The sequence below is a fragment of the Melitaea cinxia genome, chromosome 23, assembly GCF_905220565.1.
Source record: "Melitaea cinxia chromosome 23, ilMelCinx1.1, whole genome shotgun sequence".
NCBI lineage: Eukaryota > Metazoa > Arthropoda > Insecta > Lepidoptera > Nymphalidae > Melitaea > Melitaea cinxia.
Window position 1 is genome coordinate 4,112,035 of NC_059416.1, and position 15,256 is coordinate 4,127,290.

Consider the following 15,256-nt stretch of genomic DNA (forward strand, 5'->3'; position numbering starts at 1 on the left):
ACTAATCCTACTTTTTATTAATATGTTAATGTCTGGTGTTTTGATGAGTCCGTTGGCGCAGTTTGTAGTGACCCTGCTTTCTGGTCCGGGGGTGGTGGCTATTCCCACCCTGAGTCTGGGTGTAATATATATTTTTTATATATGTATTATTTGTATGCATATTTATCAAAAAAAAATACATATGTAGCTATATCAGTCGGCTGTTCCCTATAACACAAGCATTTAGTTGCTTACCGTGGGAACAAACAACCGTGTGTGTTGTAAGTATTTATTGTTATTCTCATTGTTATTGTTGTTGTTTGTTGCACGGTGTTATTTCACAAACTCCGATGTTATCTTAAGGTAAGATTTTAAGACATATAATATAATACAAGACATATATAGGTATTGATTATTATACTTCGAACTGTTCATCTATAATTTTTAGCAACAGTTCATGACACGAGTTAATAAAAAAGGAATAATTATTAATTATTTATTTATTACATATTAATACAATAATTATCATATAACTAATGACTGCTTTAGTCGAAGTGGGACTAAAGAGTGATCAAAATAATATTACAATTATAAAGTTAGTAATTAAAACAATGGGGCATTGAAAGGCTAATACGATGAACTCGTGAGGTGGTCGCCTGGGAAGCTCCCATCAGTTTGGTATGTCAGCATATTCGTGGGATTGGGTTACGTAGCTCACGTTAAATTTACTTACAGTAAATAAATAGCACTTTGTTGACAACCGCTCTGGTGTAATGGTGTGTGTTCCGTGTTCGCGGCGCCTAAACATCGATGGTCGCGAGTTCGATTTCCGCCCGTAGTGGATATCTGTGCTTATACAAATATTTATTTCCGGTATGGTCGTTAGTCCTCATGATCTCCTCACCAGCCTCAGAGCACGTTAAGCTGTCGGTCCTGGTTGTTATCATGTACACCTGATCGGAAAGAGGCATATGCCCAGCAGTGGGCTATTACAAACTAAATCAATGATATTAAACAAAAAATATAAACATCTCAGTTTATTTCAAATGTACATACGATTATTATTATCTGTGCGAACAAAGCAACAGATAACAGCTAATACGAGACGACATAAGTGTTTTAAGAAAGATTAGGCGTATGTTTACTTACTTCTTTACAAAAAATTATATTTGTCTTCATTTGAGCCGGATTACTTGACCTTCGTTTGTTAGCCCTTTTTATCCTTAGCTCAAACAGAACATACTACTTCAAGACATAGTATATGAAACGCACATTTTCATTTTTTTTTTCGTCTTATTTATTTTCAATGACAAACAACAAAATGAAACAACGTTTTTCTATTTCGGAAATTAACGCTTAAAATTACATAGAAATAATTGTTATAGTTATTTTTAATGAAATCAGTATGCAAAAGTGTTTTACAAAAAAAAATGTTATTTATAAATCGTAAAAAATTAGTAAGCTGAACATATTATCAAATTCACAAATGTGGATCTACAGTACATTTATTCTGAACACTAAAAAGTTCATCCCTTAATCACGTGAGTTCCGAAAAACACGAATATCACGAGAAAGCAGGGGGTTGTAATGAGATATCACATGTACGTCACGTAAAAAAAAAAAGAAAATCATCGACAACGTTTGCCCTTGATTGGTGTACGCCTATTCCTACTTCTTTCATTATTATTGTCTTTCTTGAGCTATTCTCGACCACATATTATCCGCAACCACATTGATATCCACACCGTGTTCCCACCTTTTGTCAATAAACTACACCTGATTTTTGGGTATGGGCGGCAGTCTAAAACCTCACCTATTCACCAAGGGTAGTGGAATTAAAAAGCTACTAAAAACATCACCTTAATTTTAAGAAATTGAAAAAAATAAATTTAAATTAGATTATTGGATGACCCCTAACACTTAATATAAAGTCTTAAGAAATTAAATTAGATCTTTCTAATCTGAATTTTTTACTTCTAAGCTGCATTTGAGATATTCAAAATAAGACAATATAGTTTGTACATTTATTTATTTTCTAATATCTCTTGAACCTCTAGCAAACTCTTTCCTTTTGTTTCCGGGACAAAAAATACTGTAAACAAACACGCGATAAAACTAGTGCAAGAGAAAAACCAGAACGCTGCGTATATGCCGATATTATCTGTTATTGCTCCAAAAGCAATCGTCACCAGAAAACCTGACAACCACGACAAAGACACAGCTACGGCTGAACCTTTACTTCTCACATTGGTTGTAAACATCTCACCGACGAGGACATTTGGAATAACACTTAAACCTAAAAGAAAAAAAAAAGAAATCAATGAAAAACTAGATAATATTCAAAATATTGTTTGGACTAAAGTGACTAAACCAATAAATATGTTACTTAAAATTGACGGTTCAATCAAGAACCGAAGACTACTTGGTCAAAAAAAACGTCTCCGCTCTAAGCATTATCAAAGTGAGTTATTATCAAAACTGACCAATCTAAAATATATAATTCAGATATTCTATCGTCAATTTAATAAATTATTATTTCTATTGAATGATTAGATAACCTAAGATATAATATTAAATAAATAATTTAAGTTACTTAATTTATATTACTTTAATTCTACGAAATAATACATATACATACTATCGGAATCAAAAAGAAGCGTTTACTGCCCGACAAATTTAAAAGCCTATTAGCTTATGAATTCGACAAGTAGACAACAGCGTCATCTATCGAGTTCTATGGTGAATCTTACTAGTCAGTTATTAGTATATTATACAAAAAATAAACACACACACACAGTTATTACATACAAATCAATACATATTCACGAACGGTTTGTTGTAATATAATATTATTAAAGTTTTGGTTTGTTTGAATACTATTATTAATGGGAATTTTTGACTAGACTGTTTTTTTCTACTTTCAAAACATATCGCTATATGTATAAAGTCGATACAGATTCTGATAAATTTTCGACGTGTTTGTAATACTACGCTTCATGTAATAAAGTATGAAATATTTAATACATTTTCCGTCCAACTTACCAGCATCATATCCAATAACAAATACAATGAGAATAAGAAGCGGCAACCATTTTACATTTTTCAATGCAGCATATTGTATGTGATCCAAATAAAAGTAAACTCCAAGTAATAACTAGTTAGAAAAAAAAATCATTATCTTAAAAATAGTTTAACATCAGTATAAGAGACTTATAAATATATTTAATAAGTATCATAATTAAATATCGGTATTTAGTTAAAAATTTATAAGTGATTATGAATCTCACCATACTCAGAAAACATGCAACACAAGATAAAAATAATAGCATTTTCCTCCCATTTCTTTCAACAAAAAACGGTGCTGATGCGCTTCCAGTTACTTGAAATAAGCCAATTATCAACATAGATATGTTCGGGCTTATTGATGATCCAGACATTGCAAATATTGATCCAGAGTATGCTAATATAGCAAAAATGCCACTACAGTGTTGCAAAATGTTCAATGTGAACACGATGAACATTGCTCTCTTATTACTTCTCAGTGTTATAAGTTCAACCCAATCTTTTTTAGTCGTTTTATTCGTAAAGTTGTTCTTGGTCTCCAATATGTTTTCTATGTCACCTTCTCTGCCTAAATCGTTTAATGTTTTTCTAACTTCATCAACATTATCTGAAAAAATCATTGCTTGAATGAATTGAATTATTAAAATGTATTTTCTAGTTTTACCTAATTCATTTGAGACATTTTGAATTCGTAGACATTATATTCTCATATATCTATTAGACATAATATTTTTAAAATACGCATCACACTGTAAATTTTATGTTAGTGGGATGCCACTGCTAGGCGTAGGAGAAGGCACGTTGCTCCTGTGTATTTTAGTGAATAAGTTTCCTATTATGAGTAACGATCGACATCAGGTATTTATGATAACATTCGAGACCGACGGCTTAACGTGCTCTCCGAGACACGGTGGGAAGACCCACAAGGACAGACGTCCAAACCGGAAATAATATTTGTACAAATACAACTAAACTAACTAGCGGGAATCAAACCCACAAACCGTGGATTTTTCAGACGACTACTCGCACCACGCGCGTATAACATTTTCAATATGCAAACACATAACTATAGGCATACCTTTTAATACAAAAAATATTGGTGATTCTGGTATAAATAAAGTAAGTAGTGTGAACGCTAGACTTAAAGCCAAGCCAACAGACGTTGCTATTTTATATGAAAAGTACGGTCCAACAGCAAACACCAGTATAGATCCACATGTTGTAAATATGCCAATAATCGTTAAAAGTATACCCCTGATATTTGAAGATCTGTTGACAGACAGGAAAGATTAGCGAAACTAAACAAAGTGATGATAATAATAAAAATCTTATTTTCTATCAATAATATACTAACGCTATTTCACCGATATGTACTAGGTTCATCACAGCAATTATACCTATTGCTAAACCTGCTAATAATCTGGCACAGTATAACATGGCTAAACTTTGAGCCCACACTAGCACACTGTACGCCAAGCAACACACTACGCCTCCCATTATTATGCAAGGTTTCCTGCCATGTACATTTGATAACCAACTCGTTATAAAAGGACCTAAAATGATAAGAAAATTACAGTTATAAGTCTTTTCTAGTCTAATTCTAGTCAAGATTATTTTTAAGGGTACAAACCCCAAATAAATAGAATTAACAAACACTAAAAAAAAAAAAATATTTGATATTTTAATTGGATACGTAACTCGTGGATAGCAGAAAAAAAAATACTGATGGTTTTATATGCTGTCAAATAGTTTTAACTTTAAGCATATGACTTACTTTTTGCCTATTATTGACACTAAAACTATTATGCAATGTATTTTGACACAATTCAATGTATATGATATAACAGTATTTGTAGCTTAAAATACTAAATATTTTATACTTATAATTATGTTCTCCTACCAGGAATACCTCCAACGTATAACAGAGATGCAATTAGAGATAGCTCTGTTTCTGTTGGTAAATATGACAACGGCGATAGAGCAGGATCACGAATTTTCAGAAAAATAGGTCCTGTCCAACTTATCGTGAACCCTACTAGCAGTTGCCCTATGTAAACTGAAAAGATTAGTAAAAACACGTTTTTGAATATTAGTATTGATAAACATAATGTGAACACTTCGTAAAATATTTGTTTCTTTTATCGATATATAGACAATGAACAAGCGGATGGAATAAGCTTACGGTCGACCTGATGTTAAGCTAATAGCGTAGTCAATGAATAACTGCAACGGCAGGAGTAGTTACAAGTGCATTGCCGACTCTACCCTCAATCCTCCCCTAGAGTTCTTGTTACCCTACTCCCCACACGAACAAAACACTATTGGCGTTCTACAGAGTTCAATTCTCGGTCCTTTACTTTTTTTAATATACACAGATAAACGATATGCAATTTTATGTTAAGAGTATTTGGGATATAGTGATATTAAAAAAGTCAATAACGATGACGTGAATAGTTCTTTATCGCAAAATCAAAATTGGTTTAAAACAAACAACTTGGTTTTTGAACGCCAAGAAAACTAAGTGCGTTAATGTGTTTGCATTGCCCAATGTCATCCGAATTATAATTTGGAAATAAATAACGAGAGGCTTATTGTCAGTGATACTACAGTTTTCTTGTATAGTGTAAGTAAATAAATAAACAGTTAATTAATTAATTTTAGATAATTAATAATTTAATTTTAGTTAATTAACTTAAAAAATAACGATGTGCGTGATTGAGCTTAAAAAAAAATATCCCGTTTTGTGTCAAAAAATTTGTTCACGTTAGTTATAAGGGACTATCAAAGAACCAAATATTCAAAAATTATACTCACGACTCGCAGATATTAGAACTTGTCTCTTGATTCCTGTTATTTTGAAATACATTTTGGTGGAGTTTACAGTTTTGTAAAATTAATTTATTAAAAAGAAATAATACAAAACCTCACGGTAAGAAACCTTAACCATAATAACATCTGCAACAAACTGGCATTTAATAAAATTAAATTAAAAATCATATATTTTTACTTTGTTACTTATAAAAAAAAACACAATCAATTAATATGTACCAACTTTACTTTGCCTATTAAACTCTTTAGTATTTCTCAATTGTTTCACATATGCACTATTTAATTACAATTTCACACATATGTTTGTTTTCATCAACCGTACTTGTATTCCAAATCAAAATTAGTCGAAGGCTAATGACCCCAAAGACGAATTTTGCACAACATTAAATACATAAAAAAAAAACTAAATCTCAACAGATAGTTTACACAAATAAAAATGTAGTACTGTTAATGAATATCTGAGATGAAACGAATACAAACCCGCTTCATCTTTGTATTTATCTACGAACAATGTAATAGTGAGACAATCCATGTTTTAAGATAAGATAGCAATGGCGAAAATCTTAATCTCATCCAATATGGCTTACATGAAGATGTGCACAGGCGCAAAACTAATATTTAAATAAATCAAACCTAGTTATCTACTATTTTGATAACCGATTAAACCGTTACATACTCGGAAACGTGACTTTGCTCTCGATAAGTCTGCGTTAATAATTTTCTTCGAGTAAAGTTGATGTCATTGTGAAAATTCATAAGAAATTTTGCACATATTTTTATTATTTTATCCTGATATCGTAACAGCCCTACCATTAGTGTCACAACTCCGACCAAATCTATACTTTTATTACTTTTAGCGTTACAGAACGTAGTACTAGGAAAACAACCAGACAACAAAATACAAAATAACACAAACAACATTAAGAAATCAGAACAATTCAAAGAAAATTTACTTAAGCACCTGGGGTATGTCACCCCCCTTGCCCCCTCAACGCAACGGCCATTATATTATTGTCGACAGTATAAAATTACATAAATAATTTTAAAAAAGTTTACTAGTAATATTTTAGTTTTACAAACGTCATATTATACAGTCGTGTGTCTGATATTACGTCACTTCCGTTATATATTTTTCGGTTCGGTCGCCCAGCCAAATGTCAACCCTGCCGTAAGGAATTTCGTTCCAAGAAAAAATAAATAATTTATCTAAAAATTTAAAAAAAATTAGGGGTGGACTACCCTTAACATTTAGGAGGATGAAAAATAGATGTTGTTCGTTTTTCAGACATACCCAATATTCACACAAAATTTCATGAGAATCGGTCAAGCCGTTTCGGAGTAGTTTAACTACAAACACCGCGACACGAGAATTTTATATATTAGATTATAATTAGTTTGTGATCATACCACGTAATGACAGCTGTCTTCATTTCTATTTATAGATTCTGACGTGGTTACTAACAGTGTTACCACAATAATAAATAACATATTTGCGATAAAAACTGGAGACAAATTCAATGATGGTATTTGAAAACAAATAATACAATTGACTGTTCAAACGTGTTTTATTTATTTATTTATTTATTTAAACTTTATCACACAACTCCAAAAAAAAAACAACAACATAACAACACATCAAGATAACACGTTGCGCAAAAGGCGGACTTAAGGCCGTACAGCCTTATCTACCAGTCAACCTTAAGGCGTTAAAAAATAGTAAAAGTAAGTGTTGAGGTAGGTCTATGAAACAATATAAGCAAAATAAAAATACGCATATAAATACATAAATATACTTATATATATACATATATACATTATACTACAAACAAAATATATAAAAAATGTTTTGTCTTACTTGTTGAGACGATTATGACCTAACGCAATAAACAGCACTCACTTTTTGCAATATAATATTTACAGTAGGTTTATATTTTACTTACTACTTTAATTTGTAGTATAACAACGTAACAACCGGTCTGGTGATACCGCCGGTGGTGCGAGTGCCTAAAACACCGATGGTTGCGGGTGGATATTTGTATTTGTACAAATATTTCTTTCCGGCTTAGATGTCTGTCCTTGTAGGTCTCGGAGACCACGTTAAGCCTTCGGTTCCGACTGTTATCAAAAGTACATACATACATAACCGCCAACCCGCACTGGAGAAAGAGACCTATGCAGCAGTGGAATGTTACAGACTGAATGCGAAGTGACGCTGAGAGCAATATTTTACAGCGATTTAGCGCTAGAATAGCAAGCGTCAATTTGTCTTTTGATTTTATAATTTTATTTTAATTAATTATTATTCGATTAATTTAATGAATACGAGTATTAATTTTTAAATTTCACGATCATCGTTTCCGTGTAGTAAACTCCAGTTCGGTGTCGGAGCTAACACACAAGCGTAAATACTATTTTTAAACAAAAGTATAAAATATATTTGCAAATTTTTAGCGATCGGTAAAATTCGGAACGTCGTCGTCGTCGTTACGTTGCTTGTAAGAACAACTTAGAATAATGTAATATGATAGATTACATTTTAAAACTGTAATTGTTGAATGACTAATTATTTCCTTTATATAAACCTTGTCTTGATAATAACGAACAATAAAAAAAGAATCATCCAAAGTGGTCCAGTTATTCGAAAGTTATATTCGTACAGACATTACAGCGATTTACTTTTATCTATAAAACCTAGCTGTGCCCACGACTTCGTCTGCGTCGAATTTAACAAAATAGTTATTGTGCAGTTCGCAGAGTTATAAAACAAATAAATATCTAAAATAAAAGTAGCCTAAGTTACTCCTTATTACATCAGCTATCTGCAAAAGTAAAAGTTCCGTCAAAACCGGTATGTATGTATATGTTACGCTCAAAGATCGAAAACGCTCATTGAGCGGAAAAATAGCTCACAACGCGATGTGGTCACAGTAAAACATCCACATAGCGAAATTCGTGTTATGGCTCTAATAAAAACGCACACGACGCGTTGTGGCAAACAAAGAAAGACCAAATAGCGAATTTCGTGTCACAGAGCTTACAAGTTACATTTGCTCCAAATCCTTCGTTCTCATTGCTTTCTCTGCAGATAACGTGTACATATTCATGACAGACTAAGCACTTGTGAGCCCCTATGTTGTGATATGGTTAACACAATGAATGCTCAGAACGCGTCATGGTTTTTCTTCATTGCCACAACGCGTTGAGATCGAATAGCATGTAAGCCACGACACGAATTTCGCTATTTGGTCTTTCTTTGATTGCCACGACGCGTCGTGCGCGTTTTCATTAGAGCCATAACGCGAATTTCGCTATGTGGATGTTTTACTGTGACCACATCGCGTTGTGAGCTATTTTTCCGCTCAATGAGCGTTTTCGATCTTTGAGCGTAACATATACATAAATATGAATTTAGTAAAAAACGGTTATTTTTATATTACACACAACTCCAGTTTTATTTATTTTGTATAGATGTATACCTAAATATAGATGTATAGATTATGTCGATACTATTTAAGTTAACACTGAAATCACGTTTATTTGCTAACTACCACAATATAAAATAATCTTCATTTTACTTGGCCATATAACTGAGTTTAAGAATTCAGTTAATTCTGATTAACGATTATTTTAAGATATTTATAATACACTAGCTGACCCGGCGAACTTCGTATCGCCTAACACAAACTTTATCGTATGGTATTAAAGTTCAAATTGACTTTTAAGTATTATCACAAATCTTTTGAATGGGAGTATAGAAAAGTGTTGTCTTTAGACTTTTTCAGAAAATTTTAAATTTTTTTTTTTTAGAATTTTTCTCTCCGTAAGAACCATCCTCGTACTTCAAGGAATATTTTAAAAAAAGAATTAGCGAAATCGGTCCAACCGTTCTCGAGTTTTGCGCTTAGCAACACATTCAGCGACTCATTTTTATATTATAGATAACCTTATAAAATGATATGATAAAGTGATAAGGTATATTTAGGTTTAATCTTTTTGTATCTCAGTGTTCTCACATACATTATATCTAAAAAAATATAAGTAAGGCTACCACGTCAACGATTCAAAGCAACCGGATACAAAAAACATATGTTTCATGTCCAAGACTCTGGTATACTGGAGACGAACGAGACGTGCCAACAGTATTTATATATAATGCAGTATTTATATAAAATGTTTGTAAATAATAATTTTTTACATGTTATTATATGAGTTCACGCCATTTTTGGCGCGAACTTGTGGAGGCCCATGTCCAGCGGTGGACTGCTATAAGCTGGAGTGAGTATGCTACGTGGACTAAAGCTTTACATATAAGACAGTAAATTTTAGATTTTCTTAGTACCCTAACTAAAATTAAGTTTTAAATGACTTTTTATGAGCACACAATGGCTCAGCACGATAAGATAAAACAATATTACGCCTGTAAATGAGGTTGGATTGCTTAATCATATATAAGATTTTCTTAACATTAAAAGCCTAAACTAACAATGAAAACACGTGATTATTCGTGATTTTATTTATTTTCTGGATATTTGTCGATCGAAGAGTTTTTATTAAGTTGCAAATCTAATAGCTAGTCTAATTGTCATAGTAACTACTATGAGTTGACGGACTAGTTGCCAGACTATTTGCTAGTGTCTTCTTCTTCTTCAGGGTTAATGGCTTTCAATAGTGCCAAATGAACACAGATGATTTCGCCAATGTTACGTAGAATGGAGAATACAGAGTGTCTATAATACATAAACAAGTCTAAAAAAATATCCTTAACACACATTCATACTGCGCCAACGGGTTTTTTATATATAAAATATAAAAAAAAATCTGCTTTCTAAGTACGATACGAATGAAAAAAAAAAATACATCTTTGGCTTCATTGGTCTTACAGAGAGCCCTTCAAAAGAATTTTTCATAAATATTTTCATTTCCAAATACTGCATTTTTAACCGACTTCTAAAAGGACGAGGTTACTCAATTCGACCGTATATTTTTTATGTATGTTCGTGGATAACTTCGTCGTATATGAACCGATTTTGATACTTCTTTCTTGTTGGAAAAGAGATATCCCAAGGGTGATACTATGATAAGGAAACCAGGATTTGATGATGGAATCCTAGATAAATCGAGGGGAATCCATCCAATCTACTTACGTTGTATTACTTTTCGATATAATTGCATTCGGTTTTTTTTTTTCGTTTGCTAGCAAACACTATTATATAACTAGATATACAATACTTTACAAAAAGAAATTATCTACAAATTTAAATGAAAAGAAGAATGAAACTTTGAATTTTTAAAGCCTTTGATAAAAATATTGCATATTCTGAATTTACCGTTAACTTTCTGTTATGTATTTTATTTTATTTTTAATTTGAAGCTTAAGCTATATAGTAAAACTTTATTCAGCTTGCTTAAATTTTTTATATACCTTTTATACAGATGAATGAACCTGTTAATCTGTAGATTGAAAAATATTTTAGTTTAAAACAAACGCGATGGAAAAAAAACGTTTTCATCATAGAACTTTGTATAAGGCTATACAAAGTTCTATGATGAAAACGTTTTAATATCTACGTTTTAATGTCTATAATGAATAAAAAATTATATAAAACTAGTGCTCTACACTCACGGCTCGCGAGGAAGCAGCACAAAATGTCTAAATTAATTAATTTATTGTTATTTATTTTGTTCATAAATTCAATATTACCCAAGAAAAATTACAATGCTTGTTAATTGTATGTTTCTTCGATATACTTCGTAAAGTAATGTATTACTGATCCCGATCCTGAGAGGCCCACGTCTTATTTTCACATCCACCCTAGCCAAGAGCTCCTGGGGAAATTGGGAGTAGAATCATCAACGCGCTTGCAATGTTACTAGTGTTGCAGGCATCTCCACTACGATAATAGCTTACCATCAGGTACCCTTGCTTGCCGACCGAGTGGTAAAAATAAAATTCTTTCTCTACACTGTCACCAACTCTGAATCATATATTTATCATTTTGTGTAACTTCATACCATTACTTATACCATTCCGTGCCATCACATCATCATCATATCAGTCATCATATATTTTTTTGTTAACTTTTAAGTTATTTCAATATGATCAGTATGCAATACAATATTAAAAGTATTTTTAATAAGGCCTAACAAGATAAAACGTTTACGATAATGGTATTATGTATGCTAAAGGACTAACGTATAAAGAGCGTATAATCAAAGTTAAAATATATATAATTGAGTTTTCAATAAGAAAAAAAAACTCCTTCAAAAGTTCAAAACAATTATTATATAAATTCAACTTATATTGAAATCAGTCTTAATTACTTCGATAAGAAATTACAATCCTATAATTAAATTAGAAAGGCGAAACCAAGCACTGTTAACTAAAAGTTATGTCCTAATTTTGAATCACTTAATATTCAACCCACGCGAATTGAAAATTCTTAAAAATTAAATAAGAAAGGGATTTCGATTGATAATTTGAATACTATTTGTATTTGGTAATAGAGTCAACAAATGGGCCACAGCTGGGCGAAAACGTTATTTTCAACTACCACAACTACTTAAATTTTTACCAAGCTGTAAGGCTCCGGATTTATATCATGTTTCAGTTCTTACGAGCATCTCAAACCTTATGATTTTTTCCGCTGTCAACGAATACGAGATCGTTATATATTATTAGATTTTTTCGTTTTATAAACAAATTTAGAAACGTAGGCGAAGCCTGACCTTTTTATCGCGTAAATTACATTTGAGCCACGCCGAAATCAGCTGTACCAAGGTTATGAACCCAAAATTTAGTACATGTGTAGGCAGAGGCGGCTCGTCCAAAATAGCGCTGGTGTAGTGCACTCCCACAAAAATTACATAGATAATCTTAAATCTATATTTCTTTATATTACATACTATCCTTACATCACATTCTTTCTTTTCTACTATGCCTATACAATAGTACGTACATTTGGTAATAATTTGTAACGAGTGGAGCGCCAATAATTGCATTCTTATTAACCGAACTTTAGTACGATTACTAATACGGTATTCAATAAATACGATAGAGACAGGCCGACGCGTATAATAATAGATTTCATATGAGAAATCAGCCTAATCTGAAGCACTGCTCACGGTTACGTTGCTATGCAGCAGGTTCGGCCGTGCGGCGTGTGACCACGGGGATAACTTGTTAAATAAATAAATAATAAATAAACCCTTCACACTCAACAGCCCTCAGTAGGATTTTCTCCTGTGTCGGAGGTCCGGAAACACACACAATACACAAGCACAAACGGCCAGACCACGATAAACATCTATATACGCTTCAGCCTGTAATATCCCACTACTGAGCATAGGCCTCTTTCCCCATTGTAGGAGAAGGATCAGAGCTTAATCCACCACGCTTCTCCAATGCGGGTTGGCGGTTATATTCCCTACTATGAGTAACGATCGCTATCAGGTGTACATGATAACAACCGGGACCGACGGCTTAACGTGCTCTCCGAGGCACGGTGGGGAGACCCACAAGGACTGCACAAACACCCAGACCAGGGCAAACACCTGTATGGCCAAAACAAATGTTTGTCATGTGCGGGGATCGAACCCGCAACCGCCAGCGCAACAGGTAAAATCCATGGCTGTAACCGTTGCGCCAACGCGTATCATAAACGTGTGATAAACATCTATATGGCCAATACAAATATCTGTCGTAAGCAGGGATATATTTTTAATACGCATATTTTAAGGTTTCGGTTACGGTTACGGAGCTCCAAAATTCCTAGTATTTACGACCTACTTCCTATATACTAACTGAAACATCGCAACTTGTTACAATAAAAATTAGATGTAAGTAAAACATTATTAATGGAAAATTTATATCTTATTCTGTTGAGTTCGTTCATAGAAGTTATTGACCTTTAAAAAAATGAGAATTTTTTTAATTAAATCCTATCGGAGTGGGCGGAGGTCTTAATCACAATCTCTTTTCAAAGAAGCAAAGCATGCAGCTACATTGCCAACTAATTAGTTAGGCTTTACAATGGAAATGCTAGAATTGTTGAAAAAAAGATTATTTCGATTAATACATATACATAATTATATTGAAAGTATCTACATTAATCTTTTGTAATTATCGAGCGCTTTATTTATTCCACTTTTACGAAAATGACTATTTATTATTTAAGAAAAATTATCTAGTATATAAATATGTATATAGATGTCTAAATGTGTAATGTTTTATTTACAAATTATACAGATAGTTGCGCTGCTGCACCTACCTTTTCAATTCATATTTTCCTATTTCTAAAGGTTGTCTGGAATAGATCGCTACTAAGCGATAAGACCGCCTTTGTACATTACTATCTCTATATGTAAATAACTGTTTTATGTAAAAAAATCCGAGTGGTGTGCAATAAAGTTTATTCTATTCTATTCTAAATGTGTTGCTAAGCGCTGAACTCGAGAACGACCTGTCTATTTCTAGACACTTTTAAGTGTTATACATACATTATAGAAGGTTTTTACTAATCAATTATTACAATTTTAATAAATAAATAAACGTCTCACACTCAACGACCCCCAGTAGGATCTTCTTTGTCGGGGGTGCGGAAACACACATAATACACAAGCACAAACGCCCAGACCAGGGCAAAGATCTGTATGGCCAATACAAACGATTACCATGTGCAGGGATCTATGCCGCAACCGCCAGCGCAACCAGTGCTGCGACCGTTGCGCCAACGCGTCGTCAATTAGGTACTTAATTACTCAATTAAATTTACTGAAATTTTTCGATTTTATGCACAATATATTAAGAAAATTGTGCACAAAATCGGAAAATTTTTAGTAAACATAACGATTTTTTCACCTTCGTGTGTTTGACAACTCGAAAAACAAAATCGCATTTGTCGACTCAGGTAGTAAATACATTGAAAACGCGAATTGCAAATATGAACTTTTATTATTATTTATTTGAATGTATGATTTATGTATATTTAATACCTAAGCATATAACTCGCTGTAGTTTTTTAAAACTTTTAATATTTTTGATGGTTTGTATTAAATAAATAAATTAATTATTTGCATAGGTAATGTTAGTACTACTATTAAATTAATCTATTTACTATTAAATCTATCGTTGTATTCAAATCTATACGTAGTACATCAAGTAGAACAGAACAACACTACATGAATGATATCTCTTTTTTCCATTCTCAACACATTTTTACCTTTATCTGTATACTGAAAAATAGAGACTAGAAAATAAAGGGAAGTTATTATCCCATTCATGAAAAAAACATTACCTAATTATCCATTATGGTGTTTCGTGAAATAAATATGAGTGTAATAAATGTGGTTAATAAATTGTTGTCATGTGATTTAAACGTAAAAAAGT

At 32.3% G+C, this 15,256-nt stretch overlaps 1 protein-coding gene across 1 annotated transcript; it reads right to left on the reverse strand.

The window, feature by feature from the left end:
* Positions 1–1,991: 1,991 nt before the first annotated feature.
* Positions 1,992–6,403, reverse strand: LOC123664950 (facilitated trehalose transporter Tret1-like). The gene is made up of 7 exons (XM_045599315.1): positions 6,352–6,403; positions 4,943–5,098; positions 4,397–4,595; positions 4,121–4,311; positions 3,267–3,649; positions 3,022–3,133; positions 1,992–2,275 (listed from the first exon to the last, which is right to left on the reverse strand). Exons 1-7 carry the CDS (start codon positions 6,401–6,403, stop codon positions 2,004–2,006), a joined length of 1,365 nt encoding a protein of 454 aa, XP_045455271.1. The 3' UTR covers positions 1,992–2,003.
* Positions 6,404–15,256: the final 8,853 nt, after the last annotated feature.